The sequence below is a fragment of the Chaetomium fimeti genome (assembly GCF_033439085.1).
Source record: "Chaetomium fimeti strain CBS 168.71 chromosome Unknown B0H64scaffold_1, whole genome shotgun sequence".
NCBI lineage: Eukaryota > Fungi > Ascomycota > Sordariomycetes > Sordariales > Chaetomiaceae > Chaetomium > Chaetomium fimeti.
The window spans coordinates 4,286,607-4,304,563 of record NW_026944329.1 but is presented as its reverse complement, the minus strand read 5'-3'; the positions used below and the strand labels follow the sequence as shown (position 1 = coordinate 4,304,563).

At 56.7% G+C, this 17,957-nt stretch overlaps 6 protein-coding genes across 6 annotated transcripts; 3 read left to right on the top strand and 3 right to left on the bottom strand.

The window, feature by feature from the left end:
- Positions 1-992: 992 nt before the first annotated feature.
- B0H64DRAFT_313843 (fungal-specific transcription factor domain-containing protein) lies at positions 993-3,870 on the top strand (the record flags this gene model as incomplete). The annotated part of the gene is made up of 4 exons (XM_062800179.1): positions 993-1,114; positions 1,250-2,327; positions 2,409-3,650; positions 3,724-3,870. 4 exons carry the CDS (start codon positions 993-995, stop codon positions 3,868-3,870), a joined length of 2,589 nt encoding a protein of 862 aa, XP_062664696.1.
- A 772-nt stretch (positions 3,871-4,642) lies between these two features.
- Positions 4,643-6,893, top strand: B0H64DRAFT_315848 (glycoside hydrolase superfamily; the record flags this gene model as incomplete). Its single annotated transcript, XM_062800261.1, has 11 exons — positions 4,643-4,929; positions 5,023-5,131; positions 5,198-5,287; positions 5,362-5,420; positions 5,478-5,504; positions 5,570-5,593; positions 5,657-5,716; positions 5,775-5,936; positions 5,999-6,161; positions 6,315-6,342; positions 6,403-6,893. 11 exons carry the CDS (start codon positions 4,643-4,645, stop codon positions 6,891-6,893), a joined length of 1,500 nt encoding a protein of 499 aa, XP_062664695.1.
- Positions 6,894-7,367: 474 nt separating this feature from the next.
- Positions 7,368-8,118, bottom strand: B0H64DRAFT_438278 (uncharacterized protein; the record flags this gene model as incomplete). The annotated part of the gene is made up of 2 exons (XM_062806330.1): positions 7,368-7,637; positions 7,693-8,118. 2 exons carry the CDS (start codon positions 8,116-8,118, stop codon positions 7,368-7,370), a joined length of 696 nt encoding a protein of 231 aa, XP_062664694.1.
- Positions 8,119-8,275: 157 nt separating this feature from the next.
- On the top strand, positions 8,276-8,992 carry B0H64DRAFT_32774 (uncharacterized protein). Its single transcript, XM_062800800.1, has one exon. The coding sequence runs from the start codon at positions 8,433-8,435 to the stop codon at positions 8,943-8,945; it is 513 nt and encodes a 170-aa protein (XP_062664693.1). The 5' UTR covers positions 8,276-8,432; the 3' UTR covers positions 8,946-8,992.
- Positions 8,993-9,199: 207 nt separating this feature from the next.
- B0H64DRAFT_32769 (uncharacterized protein) lies at positions 9,200-13,852 on the bottom strand. The gene is made up of 2 exons (XM_062800793.1): positions 12,876-13,852; positions 9,200-12,808 (listed from the first exon to the last, which is right to left on the bottom strand). Exons 1-2 carry the CDS (start codon positions 13,623-13,625, stop codon positions 9,242-9,244), a joined length of 4,317 nt encoding a protein of 1,438 aa, XP_062664692.1. The 5' UTR covers positions 13,626-13,852; the 3' UTR covers positions 9,200-9,241.
- A 489-nt stretch (positions 13,853-14,341) lies between these two features.
- On the bottom strand, positions 14,342-17,739 carry B0H64DRAFT_429095 (Dynamin central region-domain-containing protein). Its single transcript, XM_062805880.1, has 4 exons — positions 17,329-17,739; positions 16,856-17,239; positions 15,190-16,800; positions 14,342-15,123 (listed from the first exon to the last, which is right to left on the bottom strand). The coding sequence occupies exons 1-4, from the start codon at positions 17,425-17,427 to the stop codon at positions 14,812-14,814; spliced, it is 2,406 nt and encodes an 801-aa protein (XP_062664691.1). The 5' UTR covers positions 17,428-17,739; the 3' UTR covers positions 14,342-14,811.
- Between the last annotated feature and the right edge of the window lie 218 nt (positions 17,740-17,957).

Here is a 17,957-nt window from a genome sequence, read left to right as displayed (position 1 = left end):
GACGAATGTTGAAGTACCGTGCCGCAGGTTGACCGCACTTGGTAGAATTCCGTGATCAATTCCTGCTCTCTTGCTCTTTTAATGCCCAAAACTGTTACCCGCCTGTTTGGCACGTCTAAGTGTTTTCGGCAATCTCTTCCTTTAACTCTCCGATCTCTTCATACATTGAACTCGGCTGCTCCGCCCCGGAAGACGTAAGCGTTAGTTATTGCAGCAGTAGTAACTCGGTACAGTACCTACCAGTGAGTTACCGGAGATCTGCTCTTCTTCCGCTTGCATCAACGCCCGGCAACATCCAACCAGCCCCGCCAAGGCTCAATGCGGGTGACGCCCCACCAAGCATCATCTCACCGTGGGCAGCAGGCTTCCATCACCATCATCATCATTCACGACGTCAAATCTGGTGTTGAACCATCATACTTAAGCGATCCCCCGACCTTAGCGCATTAATTTACGTTTTCATATTTCTCACTGCATTAGCCGCTACACTTCCTCATCCCAATTGCACGCCTCAGTCAATTTACCGTTTCTGCCCAATACCGCAGCAATTCGAAAACAAATTTCACCTCGCTTCGTCTCTCTCTAGACATTTTACCGATTCTCAGCTTGTCGGGTTATTAATCGAACCGACCGGGTTCATCGCGGGGTGCTCACTCGGTTCCAATCACGCTTCAACGAGATTATATCTCCGAGTTTCTCGGGCCGTGTACGACCTGCTACCGAGTTCTCACCCAGTTTCGTGTTGGCAGTCGCCTGAGCGAGCGAGCGGAGTGGGATATTGTATGTATCGATAGGAGTCGGTGATCTCCAAGGTTTATTTGCGAAGCTCGAGCGGACCCGAGTGAAAACTTGCAAGGGAGAGGCTTCTGGAAGGGAGCGTCAAGCTCAGGGGCTGCACTCTACGAAGAGGCATTGTGCTATCGAGCGGAAGCCGTGGTCCTCAGGGGTGATCCCATCCGCCAAACTCGCCGTTGGTCCCTCGCGTGCCCAGCATGACGCCCACACCGCCTTCAGCGAACACGTCGTCGACCGGCCGGTCACCTGAACCGCAGTTTCGGGTCGTCCGTAAGAGAAACCGAGTACCTCTCAGCTGTTACCCCTGTCGAACAAGAAAGTGAGCGGTTTTCATGCATGTTATTTCCCATGCCGTTCGTTGCCGTATAGCCAGCTAACGAGTGCCCAGGTTGTAGGTAACCATCTCGATCGACGGCGCCGACGCCTCTCGTCATGTCACTAACCCGCGTTGTAGGAAATGCGATAGATCTCACCCATGTAGCAACTGCACCAAGCGGGAAGGGGCAGGCACTCTCTCCTGCTCCTACGCCGCGCCCGTCTCCCGCAGGAAGAACCAGAGCCAGGGGGAGCCCACTCCGGATGATATGCAAAACCGCATCGACAGGTTAGAGGGTCTCGTATTATCCTTGATGCACGGCGGGGCCAACATCGAAGCGCCCTCATTACCTGGCGGTTCCTCCATCTCTTCCGGCGGCGGCGCTGCTTCCAATGCCTCGCCTTCTGCAGGAGACAGCAGCTCGCTACCGGCCAAACCCGGGGGGCACGACGACGACGGCGCGATGCAGGATGATGACGAAAGCGACATTGACGAGGGGCTCGCCAAGTCCCTCGGAGTCCTGAAGATGGATCCGGTTCGGTCGAAACATGTGTATCTTGGGGAGGAGCATTGGCACACCATCTTGAGCGATATTGCCGAGGTCAAGAACTACTTTGCGAGCCACAAGAAAGACCTGGAGACAAGCTATGAGAAAATCCGGCTAGCGAAGCCCGCGCAGGCCAGTCAACCGCCGTCTCTACTCATGGGTGTTGCTCCTGCGACCGAGATCGAGCTTCGGGCAGAGTTGCCGCCCAAGTCGACGGTGCTCGCATTGTGCGCGAGGTACTTCAATTCCATGGATAACGCGGCCAACATTCTGCACGCCCCGTCGTTCCAGCAGCAGCTTCGAGACCACTGGCGGGACCCGTCTAAGACGCCCATCATGTGGCTGGCCTTGTTGTATGCTGTCATGTGTCTGGCACTGACGAGCTACCACAAGGTCGGAGACGAACCGCCCGAGTGGAAGGGTAGGGTGCTCGAGTTGGCGCATGAGTACCGGTTGAGAACGGTGCAGTGCTTAAATGTCGGCGACTATACGAGACCGGCGCAATTCACTGTCGAGGCCATGATGCTATATAGCTTCTGCGAGTATGCCACTCGTTGGGACGCCGATTTGGGCATATGGATCATTGTATCCGCGGTAGTGAGGGTCGCTCTGAGGATGGGCTACCACCGGGACGGCAAGTGGTTCCCAACGCTCACCCCGTTTGAGGCGGTACGTTACCCCCTTGTTCTGTGAACCCCTGACCCTTCGTACGAACATTGTTTCTCACTGCGGACGTCGTCTGGATTTTAGGAAATGAGACGCAGGACCTGGGCCTTCGTGAGGATGATGGACATCTTCTTTTCGCACCATCTATCCCTGCCGAGCATGATCTCGGAACACGACTGTGACACCGAGTTGCCCCACAACATCTACGATGAGGAGTTCGGACCAGACTCAAAAGTGTTGCCGCCCTCCAGACCCAACACCGAGGCGACACCGGTAAGCTACATGGTGTCCAAAGTCAAGCTGTGCAATCATCTCGGTATCATCATACAGGCCACAGGCCGGGTAAAGGACCAGGTGCATTACGACGATATCCTCCGGTTTGATGCGAAGCTGCGAGACATCCGGGCTGAGCTCCCTCCTCACTTGAGGATGCAGCCGCTCGATGCCTCCGATCCGCTGACGTCGGTCATGGCCCGATTCCACCTGGATATTCTCTACCTCAAGATCATGTGCGTGCTTCATAGGAAATACATACCGCGAGCGAGACACAACCCCAGGTATGCCCACTCGCGGCGCACCGCCATCGAGGCGTCCTTGGAGACGCTACGGCACCTGGCGACCCTGCATAGGGAGTCGCAACCCAACGGGCTATTGCATTCGATCAAATGGTTCTTCACATCGGTCACAACCAAGGACTTCCTCCTCCCCGCCATGCTGGTCGTTGCGGATCTGCATTTCGACAACGCGAGCCGGGATCCGGCGGGGCAGCACAACGCCCAAGGCTCGGATTTCTGGACAAGAGAGCAGCGCCAGGAGATGATCAGCAGCCTCGAGCGGACAAGGGACATATGGAAGGGACTGTCCGACGTCTCGATCGAGGCGCTCAAGGCCTCTAACATCCTCGAGATCATGTTGATCAAGATCAAGAGCCTCGGGGGGGCGGACGGGCCGACAAGTTCGCCGGGGACGTCGCGTGCTTCGGGGCCTCGTGGATCCGGAGACTCGGCAGGTTTGCGGCCAGAACATCTGGAGGCTGTCGGGCGAGGCATGCCTTCAGGTCCGGCGATGTCAGGGCCCTCGGCGGTCTTCAATAGCGTCCAGCCCTCCATGGGCATGAGTTTCGGCGCCCCCAGCCTGGGCCTAGACGTAGGGATTTCAGGCGTGAGTCCCGGGACCGGGTCGGGTACAAGCACGGGGATGGGGAGTGCTACAGCACCGGATTTCTCCAACCCCATGATGGGTTTCGACAGCGTGCAGTCACCGCTGAGCATGTTCGATAACATGGCGAGCAGTACCCTGGACTTTTCAGACAACAACTTCGACTGGGTGAGTGCTCGTCTATACCATTATGCCCTGGCTTGCGTCCGTTTCCCGTTCCCTGCTAACCAGTTGTCTCTAGGAATCGTTTGAAAACTTTACCCAAACTGCAAACTGGGGCGGCGAGTCTTTGCAGTTCTTCCCTGGCGGTTCGGAACAGTCGCAGCAACAGAGGCCGCACGATGGGGTTCCGTTCCCCTATAACATGGATCCGACGGGGCCAAGCTGAAAGGTTGGAGGTGGTATGATAGGGGACTTGGTATCAGCCTGGAGGGAAGGGTAGAGAGGCCGCAGGAGGGGCCGGGAAGGACCTGGGTAACCTCCGATTTGGGATGTGGTTCGTCCCCGGCGTGTATATCAAAATACTCAAACAACCCCTTCTCACTCACCTCCGCAGCGGATTCCTTCTACGTAGCCCCGTCCTCATTGTAATTATGGGGCAACAGCTCTCTGCACCACGTCAATCATGATGTTCGGAACGCGCGCCAGGAGGCTGCCCTCCCAAAGCGGCTGCCCTGAAGATCTCGCGGGTGCATTCGGCCCTTCTATACCACCCAGTGCGCTTCTGCGGGGCCCCGGACGGCACTTGGTTCCCCGGAGCGTTCGACGATTGCGGGGAGCGGGGTGATTGCCGGCGCGGTTCACGGAGTGACATTGCCTGTTTCGGAAGTTACCCGTAGGCACACATTGTAACACCGGCCCTTGCTCGCTAACACCTAGCATGTGAAAGCACTAGGGTTGTATCTGGACGGCCCGACTCGAGTAGAGAGCTGCACGTTTGCTAATCCTGCCTTGTCTACCTACCTCATAGCCGTCGATGTGTCCGTCTCGATACTCTGGGGTGGCGGAGGCTCCGACACGCCTGCACTCGATGAACATTGGCACCTCATGATGATGTTCACTATATGAAGGGCACGCTCTCAAGCGCAGTCCCTCAAGTAGGCCACCACCCCGTCCCTCACCACATTCACGACGCCAAACAAGCCCCCACTCCAACCGCGATGCGTCTACCCTCCCTAGCAGCAGCCTTCGCCCTCTGGGCCATCCCCACCGCCTCGGCCCTGTCCGCCGCCGAATGGCGCTCCCAGTCCGTCTACCAGGTCGTGACGGACCGCTTCGCCCGCACCGACCTCTCCACCACGGCGCCGTGTGACCCGGCCGAGCAGGTCTATTGCGGCGGCACCTGGCGGGGGCTGATTGCCAAGTTGGATTATATCCAGGGGATGGGGTTTACGGCGGTGTGGATCTCGCCGGTGGTGAGGCAGGTGGAGGGGAATTCGAGGGATGGGTGAGTACCTAAGTAGCTACCTAGGGAGGTAGTGTTTTGGGGGGGTTCTTGGCTGACTGACTGTCTGACTGACTGGTGGGTGGTTGGGTGTAGCTCGTCGTATCATGGGTATTGGGCGCAGGATATCTGGGCGCTGAACGCGGCGTTTGGGGAAGAGGCTGATTTGGTTGAGCTGTCGGCGGAGCTGCATGCTCGGGGCATGGTGAGTCCTGGATGTACCGTGCTGGCTGTTCTTGGTTGTGTGCTGATGTGTGGTTCTGCCACCTAGTATCTCATGGTCGATATCGTGACCAACCACATGGCGTACATGGGCTGCGGGACTTGCGTCGACTATAGCCAGTTTAACCCCTTCTCATCGGTATGTTTTGACCTGTTGCTACTTGGGTCTGTGGGTGTGGGTGTGGGTTATTGACTGATTCGTGGTGATCGCAGGCCTCGTATTTCCACACCTCTTGCTCCATTGACTACGATAGTCAGACCTCGGTCGAGGTGTGCGTACACATCGCTTGGCAAGGCGGGTAAATTTCGTATGGCTGACACAGTTCTAGGTGTTGGCAAGGCAGTGACGTTGTCAGGTAGGTTGCGTTAAACTCAGGTCTTTGCATCCCCTATCTGTTTCTCTAGACTAACTGGATCTCAGTCTCCCGGACTTGCGCACTGAAGAGTAAGAGCGTCTCCTAGGAAAGCCATATCCCAACCCGTTGGTAACTAAGCGTCACTGTTACAGCGATTCTGTGCGAAGTATCTGGAACGAGTGGGTGGCGGAGATGGTTTCCAAGTACAGCATGTAAGTCAACCTATCTCTTGGTGAGATATCCTCCGAGTCTCACACCCTCGGCGGACAGTGACGGCCTGCGAGTCGATAGCGCAAAACACGTCGAGACGTCCTTCTGGTCGGGCTTCTCGGATGCAGCGGGTGTGTATCTTCTAGGCGAAGTCTTCCACGGCGACCCGCTGTACGTGGCGCCTTACCAGCAATACTTTGATGGCGTGACGGATTATGCTAGGTAAGGGAGAGGGGGCGCTCCTCATCACATTGTTGGTGTAAGGTTCTGATTCCTTGGTCTAGTTACTACTGGGTGCTCAATGCATTCCAATCACCTAGCGGAAGCATCAGCGAGCTTGTTTCCGGCCTCGACACACTGCGTGGCGTGGCTCAGGATCTCAGTTTGTATGGCTCCTTTTTGGAGAACCACGACATCGAGCGGTTCCCTTCTTTCACGCAGGACAAGGTGAGTTTTATGCCGAAGTCACTCTGAATTTGTGTACTCAGCAATGCTAACCGGACACTTCCTGGGCAGGCACTAGTAAAGAATGTGAGTGCAGTTACATGGCGAGATCTATTTTTTAAATGCTGACGTAGAGGGTGTTACTCATCGACGTAGGCCATCGCGTTTACGATGCTCAAAGACGGTAACGTTCCCGTTTCCGCTCTCTCCGTGGACATGATATAGTCTAACCGCCCGTGGACAGGTATCCCAATCGTCTACCAAGGCCAAGAACAACACTACGCCGGCTCGGGTACACCTCATAATCGGGAAGCACTCTGGTCCTCCGGTTATTCGGAGACCTCCGAGTTGTACACTTGGATTGCCAAACTCAACCAGATCCGGAACCAAGCCATCGCCCAAGACGACGGCTATCTCTCGTACAAGGCCCACCCCATCCACTCGGACAGCCACACCATCGCCATGCGCAAGGGACAGCCCGGCGCCCAGGTGGTGGGCGTATTCACCAACGTCGGGGCCTCCGCTTCTGCCGAGGTCACCCTTCCTTCGTCTGCGACCGGCTTCGAGGCCGACCAGGCGCTTGTTGATGTCATGGGCTGCACCACGTACACCACGGACTCGGGAGGCGGTCTCGCCATAACCCTTGCCGATGGTCTCCCAGTCGTCCTGTACCCTAAGGCCCGTCTCTCTGATAGCGGTGTCTGCGACGAGCTGACGCGGTCAACATGTAAGTGACAACTAACACACCCTCCTCCCGCTCTGGGCAGGTATAAAACTAATACTGGTGCACATGGCAGGATTGGCAATGTTTCGTCGCCCAAGAGCGGGAAAACAGCAACACGGTTCTCGATTATCGAGGAGAGGTCCCGACCCGGACCGCGCTTGCTCAACTTTAACGGCCGGCACTCGAAGCTGACAAGTTTAAGGGCGGGTGCTGGTCCTGATGCTTACACGGAACTTTATGGATGTAACGAGGAGCGAGGCATAGCAACATCCCGTCCATCATACATCGTTTATTTTTGCACACAAGAAATGGAATGCAACTGATGTCTAGAACGGGAAGATATGGAATGCAAAGCGTCTAAAACCAGAAGAAAACGAAGGGAACTGAACGAACGACGCACCCTCTACCATGCATGCAAATGAACCAAACCACCCAAACCCAAACCTAAGCCCCAACCTGAGCCCAAAGTAAAGCTCAACCCAACCCTAAAGCCCAAATGCCTCCTTCGCCGCAGTCCAGTACTTCATGCGGTCCGGCAGCGTGCCATCGACACCAATGCACTCGTTATACGCGGACCAGCCCTCATCGGTGCCAGCCTTGAGCGTCTCACGCACATCAGCGCACTTGGTCATCAAGAACCAGGCGGCCGAGCCAAAGTTGTACTCGTCCGGCATGAGCATAGCCAGGATCTCGTCAGGCGACTTGCCCGTGACCTTCTCGGCGCCAAACAGCTCCGTGGCATACTCCTTGGTGAACTACAAAACAACCATTAGCCACAACCCATAACTCAGTAAAAGGAAGGATACTCACATCCGCCATCATCATATTCGCCGTCCCCTGCCCCGGCCTCCCCGGGCTAACATTATGCTTAAACCGCATATCCACACTCTCCAATCCCATCAGCGCCACCGTGGCCGCGCACTCCCCATCACTCAAATCCGCGCACGCCTTGGAGATGAAGGGCGCCGCCTGCTCCGCGGTGCGGCACTCGTCGGGGAAGTCGGCGCCGTCGCACGAGCTCGACTGCGGCATGACGGCCATGATGGCCGCCGCGTCGACCTTGGATCCGCCGCCACCACCGCCGCCGGATCCGCCGCCGGATCCGCCGCTGCCAGACCCGGGTGTGGCGCCGGCGCCGGGAGCCATTGCAGTGGCCGTGGCGGCTTGGCGGACTGCGAGCGGGGAGGCGGCCGCGAGGGTGGTGAAGAGGAGGGTGGAGAGGTGTTGGGCGCGCATGTTGACTTGTTTGGTGGGGGGGGGTAGTATTGGTTGTGGTGAGTGCTTGGAAAGGAAGGAGGAAGATGTTGCAAAGGTCAACTCGGCGTTGTATGTATATATAAGTGTTTGATCAAGGAATGACTGGCGCGAGTGTGCTGGATCAACCAACGTGTGACTCTGTGAGCGCGGTTGAAGGAAAGAGAGAGTACAAAGAATGGGAGACTGTCTGTGGCACGGGGACTAAACATCTGACGACGACATGGCCATAGTTATAATATATACACAAATTCAACGGCTGCCTGGGAACAGACGAACCCCCTGACGGAGTGGCAATGGCTCCATCAACGGCCGTCCTCCCTCCCTCTCACCGCGTCCAAACCCACATGGCCAGTTTTGAAGCAAAGCGATGCCAAGGCGCGGATTGGCTCGGACGTGTGGTGGGGTTGAATATCAGCTTACCGTTACCCCTGAGCTGTTGTCTGTTTCATGAGAGGTCTGCGATTGATTGGCTGCCCCTGTTTCTCGCAGCGGTTGGGGTCGTCTGGGGGTTGGCCATTCGGCGGGTTGACATGGTCGGATACAGGGTCACTTTGCGGCGGTTGCGCGCCCAAAAAGGGCATTTGAACACCAGAGGATTGGATGATCGTCGCACCCTTGCGCCAAGTTGTCACAAGTGCTGCCCTCAGCCAGGCCCATCCCCCACGCGGCCCATCACCAACCCATCTTTCGTTTGTTCTCTTCTGTGGGGGAAACCAAAAGATCCGGGGAGCGGCGGAGCTGCGGGAGTGGCACGGGCGCCGAGAGCCAAGAATGCTTATTTGGACCTCGACCATTTTGCTTTTTGAGATGAAAGGAAACAAATAACTACCCCAAGCTGGGGGTGAGACGTAGCAAAGTAACCGGTGGGGAGCCATGAGTGCCTCGCGCTGCACTGCGCTGACGTCAAAAACACACCCGAGATATTAACTATCTTGTGCCCCCAGTTTGGAGGATCACTTGGCTACAAGGGTATTTGTGGTCAACAGAATAAATACACGGGGTTGAGAATCTTCCCCTGAACAAATAACTACACAGTAACTGCTTTCGCCCCGAAACAGCGAGTGGCGAAAAAGTTGCCATCACACGCACGACTGAGACTTTTTCAGGCAGCCGGAAACCGGGGGTCATACTCCTCATGGTAGCCCGGGTCAGCCCGTCGGTTACCTGGCCGGCTGTCTGAAGCCACGCTCCCGCGGTACCCCTCTGGGACCAAACCTGGCCGGGAAACATGATCGTACAAATGCTCGCGGGTAGGGTAGGGGCCAGCATCGTGGCGGATCCTCCGCTCTTCATACAGATACCGCGAATCCGGCTCGCGCCGCGCTGGCCGACGGATATAGTATTCCCCGTGCTCGTCGATGACGTGTACAATCTCATATGCCTCGACCGGCGGTCGTGGAGCCATGTGCACATCGTCGCGATACCGGCGGTAGTCTGCTTCTGGAAGCGATGTCCCGTGAATGCCGCCTTCAGTCCGAGGGGCCGGTGGGCCGAGGCGTTCTTCTTGGGCATAGCCCGGCAATGGGCCGGGGTAGCCGGCCTGTATCCGCTGGGGCCCATAGGCGTCCCGTGGACTCTCCACTGGTGCTGGTCTGGAGTAATACACAGGATCGGCTTGTCGCTCGTCAGCTGGGAGGAAATGTCGTGCCCAGGCCTCCCTATCACCATGCTGGTCATGCGTTCCTCGGCTAGTCCGGAAGGCTGGGGGGACTTCCGAGGGGCCATTGTTCGCGTACAATGTAGGGTTTGATGTCGCTTGTTGGCCTTGGGACTGAGGTATCGGCCTCTGATCGAAATACGATCCGGGTTCTTGCTCCTTATTCGAGGAGCTCTCCCCAATCTGCTGTGACGCCTGAGCATTTTGCTGTGCTGGGGCCTGGCTTTGAGGTGCAGCTCCCGTCTTAACCCCTTCAAGTACGCCGAAGGACGACTGCGCCAACTGGGTTGCGGCCCGGGTTGTGGCGCGCATGGTGCGCACATCTGCTTCCTCGCGAACCCCTTTCCCCTCACGGGATTTCTGCTCCCCGTGAGCTCTTTTCTCTTTCCATGCAGCCAGTCTTTTCTCCCTGCGTGCCCTTTTCTCCTCGAGCTTTTTCTTCTTGTTGCGCGCCTTTTTCTCCTGGCCGTTTTTGAAATTTTTGAAATGTTTTCCGAAATCCTCGTCGCCGGAATCATCCCCGTTTTGAGAATCCCTCCCTTCTCTCTTTTCGTTCGCCACCTTTTCGTCGTTATGCAATCCACCTTGTCCCCAGCCAAGTCGTGATCCGTGCGGCGAGTACCGGTCACCAGCATTGTGTGCTACTCGATGCTCGTTCTCTAAAAGAGTTGTCGGAATCGTGCTGTGGGATGACTCGCCCGGGGTGCGATAGCCGGAGAAGAGGCTAGCTTTTACAGGATCCATGGCAGTAGAGCGACCCAAGTGGCTTCCGGTTGCTAATGGTCCTCTCCAAGCATCCGCTGTGCTAGTGGGATGTGCCTCATTGGAAATCTGTCCGCCTTGACCGCTTTGTGACTGGAGCTGGTCGGTGGCGGGGGGCGGCGGCGGCTCAAACGCAGTCGGAAATGCGGCCGAGAGCAGCGCTTTCTGAGGCTCGTTAGCCGACGAAGCGATGCTTGGGAGGAGGGCAAGATTGGGAACCAAAACCATGTCGGTAACCCAATCCAAAGGTTCGGCGGCCGCCTGTAAGCTCTGCATCGGCTCGATGTGCCTGGACTGAAAATGGTTCGCGAGCTGTGGTAGTGAGAAGTTCTTCCTATCTTGCTCCACCGAAACAGCGTTGCCGAGTCCCAAGTGACAGGCCTTGCAAACGAGCCCGTTGACGTTGCGAACAGGACGCATCTCTTTGTTATTGGACAAGCCGTCTATGAACATCGATAGCGGCGGCGTTTCGTAAAACCGAGACTGGAACCTCTTAACTAGATGGTGGATTGTCACCGAAACCTTCACGTTGCCGGGGAGATCTCGGATATCACTTAAGACCCGCCACACCTCGCGGGAGTTCCGCGCAATGTCGTCTACCTGGGTCTGACCGAGACCTGGGTAGGTCGAGGGCTGGGCTGAGGTGTGTTGAATGCCATTCGCCTGGTACGGTCCATACTGATAATCGTAGTGCCCGATGCGAGGAGGCGCATGGTTTGGTGGTGGTTCAACGGCTGGGCCAGTATAGGGAAGGCCGGGGGGAGGATAAGCGGGGTAAGCGGCAGCTGGGGCCACATAGGGCGGTTGTTGCTCATAGCTAGCCGCCGGCACAAACGGAGCAGCAGCAGTGGGTTGCGGCAGTGGAGGCGGTTGATAATGACCACTATACGTTGGTGGAGTGTATCCGTATGGATAACCGGGACCCAGGGGAGCGGGCACGGTTCCCGGTGTTTGATAAGAGTAGTTGGGGGGTAAAGGTGCACCTCCGTTGACGGTAAAGCCACCCGGGGCGCGAGGGTGAGAGGAGGATTTGGCGGATCGGGCTGTTGCGCTGAAGGGCGGGTGCTCCGGCCATTCGGCCCTCCAGTGAACAACAATGCTCCCTCGGCTGAGGGTGCTCGTGTGTTTCGCTGCGTAATGCTGGATGACGCCCTCGAAGCCGAACGACTTGTAGTTCCCCTCGCAACCATTGCAATAGAAGAGCTCCTTGCGTAACGGCTCAGTGTGCGGCTTGAACTTCGAGTCAAAGATCCACTTCATGTTTTCCAATGTTAACTTCTGGGTGAAAGGACCCTCTGGAGGGTCCAAGGGAGGCGATTTGCCAGCTGCCTTTGCAGTAGCGGCATCCTTAGCGACTTCGGCGTAGAATCTCGCCCGAACGTAAATGAGTGAGTCGACTGCAAATCGTGAGCAGCTCTCTCTTGTGACTTTTTTGCCTTTGCCCCAGCTGTCCCGGATGACTTCGTCTGCGTAGTTGGCAATTCTCACGCGCAGGGGGGCCTGCGCCACCTCCCAATGCTTGTCAACACGGTCGCGAGCCTCCTTATCCGTGGCTAGAGTGGTTGTGTCGAGGTTCGGTTGCCCGTCCGTGGGCTCGGATTTGGGCTCACTCTGTAATGTCTTTTCTGCGTCAGCTCGCTGTGCTAACAGTCGTGGTTTGAGCCGCTCCCAAGCCTCGTCATCCAGCCGCGCAACGATGTGCGTAGCGGCCTGAAAAGCAGGGATGCGGCCAAGGACCTCAGCGCTCAGCGGCGGATCCAACAGCAAAGACCGTCGCTCAATTTCCGCCTTTCTAGCCGCCTTCAGCTCCGCAGCTTGCTCGGCAGTCCGTTCCTGGCGCCCCTGGGAGGCCAATGTGGTAGGGATTGTGTTTGTCGATGGCTTTTGGGTCATCGGAGCCTGTGCTTCATATCCCGGGTGGAGGAGTGAGCACATCTTCGCAAGACCGCCAGATGATTCCCATTTCTCCCATTTTGATGCGTCGTGCTGGATGTCGCTACCCCGGCCGGGAAGGCCCTTAAGCCATTCGCTCACAGTTCCTTGACCCATATCTTTGACCTGGAGGAACTCCTCCTGGAGAGCTTGGACGTCCGACTTTGAGAAGAGTTTGGTAACTTCCAGATCCGCGGGTATCTGATTTGCTTCGAGCATAGTAGCCGTAAAAACATCGCGATCTTGCGTGAGGAAGACGAAGGGAAGTGCGGGGATGATGGCAGAGGGGATAGACGGCGATATTTGCAGGTCGACCTCCTACCCAAGGTTAGTTAGACACTGGCAAGCACCATCACTTCTTCACCGTTCCGAGTAGTTTACAAACCTTGTCAGAGCTCTTCAAAAGACAAGCCGAGCACATTCGACTGCCAAAGGCCCAAATGACAGCCACACCATCAGTGCCCGGGCCAGGATGGAGGGGATTCTGAGCAGTCTGGCCCCGGGCGTTAACCCTACCGCAGGCTTGGCACCTAGGAGAGCATGCAAGCCGCCACATATCAAGCTCAGGGCTGGACCGTAGAGGCGCAGGCATCTGTGGCCAGAAGAGCCGCCGCGAAGCTTGCCAGATGGCATTGGGTTCCATGGGCCTGAGTGCGCCGTGGGTCACAGAAGGAAGGTCTGCGTGAACCGGCGAGGCGGGATCAAGGTAGACATTGAACCGCTTGTTGACAGCCAGCAACTTTCCCAACGACTTGGGCGGACAGTAGGTAAGAACATAGTGCCATACCTCCCGAGGTAAAAGAGACCAGTCTGGACCCGGGAGGTTTCCTGGCGTTGAGACTGATAGGGCCCCCAGATTTGCGTGGTCGCCCGGTAGCTTGATCTTCTTGGGGTCACGACCTGGCCAACGACTTGTCGCCTCGGCGAGGCCAGACCCAACATCACGGTCGGGCGACTTGCGCTTTTTCCCGACCACAAACGGGCCGTCAGTCGCGCTAGATCCGCCGACGTGTGCATCATTCGCCATGTCCCGGCCGAAGCCCACTCCGCCGCCGCCCTTTACCCGACCCATCGCAAGAACGGTCGCTGGTGTCTGGTCATTGTCCGCGCCGCTCGGATGCGCGTCTTGGGGCATGAGGCGGGAAGGTACGGCCGGTGGGAATGAAAGAGTAGGAAAAGAAAAAAAAAAAAACAGAAAAGAAAACACCGCACCAGTGTATCGAACAAAATGGTGGCAGTGTTACAGGAATGAAGCGGGTATAACACTTGTCAAGAAAAGGGAAGTAGGAATCGATGGACAACGGCTAGGGATGTGACCGTTGTCTCCAAGAACCTCCTATCTGTGGGTATAGGAGCCAATAGAAAACTTGACTGGCAGCTAGGCCCAGTGTCAATGAAGGAAGAAAAATCCGATCAGCTTGCTGTGCTGGTGTTGTGGGAAGTGGAACACCCCCAGTGCGCCGCTGGACCAAAAGCTGAGGACTTTTGAAAGTCGCGGTCCGGAATAAACGCAGGACGAGTCGTGAGGTGGCACCCTGGTGTGGCCGGTCAGTCAAGCAATTGCGCACCAAATAGCGTGCAGTGTAGAATTTAGGACGAAGGCGGAGATGGGCGAGGACGCGTCACAAAGAACAACAAATAGCTGACATCGGTCAGTGAGAAAACCCAGTGATGGAGTTTAGGGAAAGAATGACTTTCAAGCAACCTGGAGCTGGCCCGGGGGGCAAGTGCGGTATTAGGTAAGCTGTGTAGTGGAGGAAGGGAGACCTCGTTTAGTGCTGATCATTACCGCCCCAGGAACTGACGCACTAAAAACACAGCGGTCGAGGCAAGATCCATAACCCCCAACGTGAACGCCAAATCCCACAACCCAACGAATACAACCGGTGGTTTTAAATTGAGATCTCTTTAAATTACGATGAATGCGAGGTCCGATCTAGGAGATAAACCGTGTCTAATAACGCAACTATTGAGGGGAAGATTGTGGTCCTTATGTATTTACAGCTTAGATCGAGGGAGTAACGGCAACAAAGCCGTGGCTGCTCCTGTCGAGGCCCATGACATGGCGGTCCTCAGGCGCAGCTGTTCCTCCATCCCTGCCCGGCTATGACTTCTGATGTTATACAAGACTAGCCTCCTCAGCGGCCGCGAAGGCCCGCTCCGACTAAGAGAGAGGTCCAAAACCCAGCGCCCAAACACCAACAACATATATGGCCATCCTTCGCCCAGGCCCAGGGCTAGCTAGACTCGTGTACGGTACAGCAACACCGAGAACCCCCGAAATCAGTCCACTGTTCTTAATATCAACAAGCTGGGGCTATCTATACAACCTCGCCGATGATCTTGGCGGCCTCTCGGTACGTCTCGAGCAGCTTCTCGCACTTCTCACGGTCCTTCTTCACCGCATCATCCTCGTAAAGAAGCTCCTCGAAGAGGGTCTCCCTGTACAACTCGCTCACGAGCCGGTTCTGGACAACGTCCTTGCAGTGGTTGACCAAAAGGTGCATGATTGCCTTGGGCACTTGATCGGCAATGCTCTCACGGACAATGTTGAAGTAGGAGCTAATCAGCGCTCGGATCAACTCTGTCTCCATAGCCTCGCGGTCGGTCATGGCCGGGTCGCCGTTGTTAACCTGGGTGGTTGGTTAGCTTTGACTAGACACGAAAAGTGGAAGACACTGCACGAGAATTGAACTTACAAGGTCCGTTCCCTTGGACCCTCCTGTGAAATCAAGGGCATCGTCCACCCGGATGGGCGCTGGCGGCGGAGACCGCAAAGCTTTCTCGTCCTGTCGCCTCATACTTTGGCTGAAGCTCGGCTCGATGGAGTGGGTCACGTGGCGGCCGATATTTGAATTCGGCGGCGGAGCGCCTGGCACGATGGCGCCGTCCTTACCGAAGAAGTAGTTCAGGAACGAGTCCTTAGCGCCGCCCACACCCTGCCCGTTGAACGGAGAGGGGGACGCGGATCGGACCCCGTTGAGGGCAGCAGCGATGCCGCTGGTAGACCGATCCCGAACGGCTGGCGAGTCGCTGCGTGAGGCCTTTCCGGGCGCTTTCCGTACCGCGACGTTATCGCCCCTCTCCGTTACGGCATTCTCATCTTCCTCCTCGGCGGGAGTGTCGACGCCATTGGCGCCAAGCTCCTTCATCCGCCTCCGCTCTCGCCGTTCCCGTTCCTCTTGTATCAGGCGCTTCCTCTCCCGCTCTTGCTTATTGGTCACGACGTGACTCATAGCAGCAGCAGCGCCGAGGAAGTTGGGATGGTTGGTATTGATGTACGCACGCTGAATGGATATGAGCGACTCGACGTAGCCAGACGCGGGGCCGAGCCGCTCCCTAAGGAGGTCCGAGACGACCTCGATGAGCTTGGCCTGCATCCTAGGAAACCGCGAGAGTTCGGTGGAGCCGCAGGTATGGCAGATCTTGATGAGCTCTTCATACACTAGCTCAACGCACCGTTGACTCGGGACCTCGAGGAGCTTAATCTGGGGCTTAACAAGCAATTCAAAAGCCATCTCAGGGACAAACAGACTCGGGCGCGGGCCTGTCGAGTTGCGGATGGCCGTCCGGATGTCGAGGACAGAGAGGTTCGAAGTAGGGTCGATCGATTCCAGCGAGCTCCCAAAGACGGAGTTGAAGATGTAATAGATGCGGGCGCCTCCGCAGAGTTCTTTTGTCGAGATTTCCGTTGAAGTGCCATCAATGGAGGATATGAAGGATGTCGCAAAACGGGTCATGAGTTGCAGGATAAGTGAGCCGCGATGCTCCTTCCCGCTAAAATGCATGTCTCCGTAGCTGGCAAGCTCCTGTTGGGTTTGCCCCATGAGGGTATTTAAGCGGGCCTTGATATCGGGAAGACGGTCTCGAATGTGAGCCATTAGGGTGGTGTTGAGCGTCTTGGCGAGGAAGCGCGTGCCACAACGGGTCGCGATGTTCCTATAAGCCGGGTGATGTCTGAAGAAGTCGGACTCGGACTTCAACGCATCTTCCATGGGTTTGTTGCCTTGGATATCTTGCTGCGACCGGTTCACCACGCCGATCCAACCTAGTTTCAGAGGGTAGACGCGCCCGGATAGGATGTCAAGAGCGTTGGTGCCGTGATCCATCAAGTCGACCTTGGTCAGCACACCGATCGTCCTCCGTCCCAGAGGATCGACGTGCCGGGCAAGCTTCAGAGCCTCCGAGTTGACGATGTCGACATTTGCGGGTGAGACAGCCAGGACAATGCTATTAGGTTTCGCAATGTACTCGGAGATTAGGTTGCGTGTCTGCTTTTCGATGTCCGTCGGTTGGTCTCCAATGGGCACCTGCGGGGCGCTGGTTAGACCACCATCAAGTACCAAACAACACTCTGGGACTGACCTTTGTGAGACCCGGCAAGTCAACAAGGGTCAGGTTCAAGACGTTTGGGGAAAATATCTTCAGGTTGATGGCCTGGCGATTGATGCCCTTGTTGTTCCCCGCCACCCTCGAGGTCTCGTTCTCGATCTCCCGCTTGACATCGCCAAAGTCATTGAACCGGCGGTTGGGGATGTGGTGAAATTCAGCCCACTCGTTAGGGGCGGCCTGAGTCGGGCTCCGGTAGCGGGCATTCGGGTCATCTCCACCGTCGTCGTCGGGCACATTGATAAGCTGTAGGATGAGGGGCCGTCGAGTGACAATGCCGCTGCCACGGGGGAGGAAATCCCGGCCGACAATGTTCTCGAGAACAGACGACTTGCCCGCGGACTGGGACCCAACAACAACCTGTAGAACGCAAATACTGTCAGAAAGCCCAAGCTAAAATATGTGGCGCGGGGTCGGACGGGGTGGTGGTGGCGGGGGGTGGTGCATACAATCTGTGGGAGATCTAGGGAGTCATTGCCAATAGTGTTGAAGACAAGGTCCTGCAACTTGTTGACGGTCCCCAGCAAGTCGTCGCCGAGCGCAGCCATGGCAGCGGTTGCGGGTTGGGCAATGACCTGTGTCTGGTATAAGTATGCGCCGATAAAAGGGTATGTCGAGCTCAAGTAGGCGGCGAGGCGGCGCAGAAGTGGAGGAGGTCCGGCCGAGAGGGAAGAAGGTGAAGAAAATCGGGTAGCCGACGCCTGGTCGTGGCTTTCTGACGAGGGAAGTGAAAGCAAGCGGAACGATCCCGTCCGTCGATCTTGTGGTTTTCAATAATGGAAGCCGAAGCTCGACAAAACTCAAATCTCCCGGCGGAGTAGCTGAACCGGGTATGGATTCGCTGGAAAGTTTGAAGCACAGACGGCCTGGCCACTCAAGCCTGCATCGATCAATTTCAGGGCTCAATGCATAGCAGAGCGCGCGTCAGAGGCAGCCCCACCATGGTCGACTCACTCGGCCCCCTGGTTGGCACATCTTGCGGCCTAAGGCTTGAGATGGAATGTTCACACTGTGGGGACCTCGATCAGCCCAGGTATTCATGCATTTCACGAAAAGCTGCCGGACCCGGAAAGGGCAA

Bases quoted from the DNA above. Each gene is read 5' to 3' on its own strand.
- B0H64DRAFT_32769 (XM_062800793.1), bottom strand. From the start codon at position 13,625: ATGCCCCAAGACGCGCATCCGAGCGGCGCGGACAATGACCAGACACCA. The intron at 12,809-12,875 runs GTTTGTAAACTA...AACCTTGGGTAG, and splicing joins TTTTGAAGAGCTCTGACAAG to GAGGTCGACCTGCAAATATC.
- B0H64DRAFT_429095 (XM_062805880.1), bottom strand. From the start codon at position 17,427: ATGGCTGCGCTCGGCGACGACTTGCTGGGGACCGTCAACAAGTTGCAG. The intron at 17,240-17,328 runs GTATGCACCACC...TGCGTTCTACAG, and splicing joins CCCTAGATCTCCCACAGATT to GTTGTTGTTGGGTCCCAGTC. The intron at 15,124-15,189 runs GTAAGTTCAATT...CCAACCACCCAG, and splicing joins GGTCCAAGGGAACGGACCTT to GTTAACAACGGCGACCCGGC.
- B0H64DRAFT_32774 (XM_062800800.1), top strand. From the start codon at position 8,433: ATGGCTCCATCAACGGCCGTCCTCCCTCCCTCTCACCGCGTCCAAACC.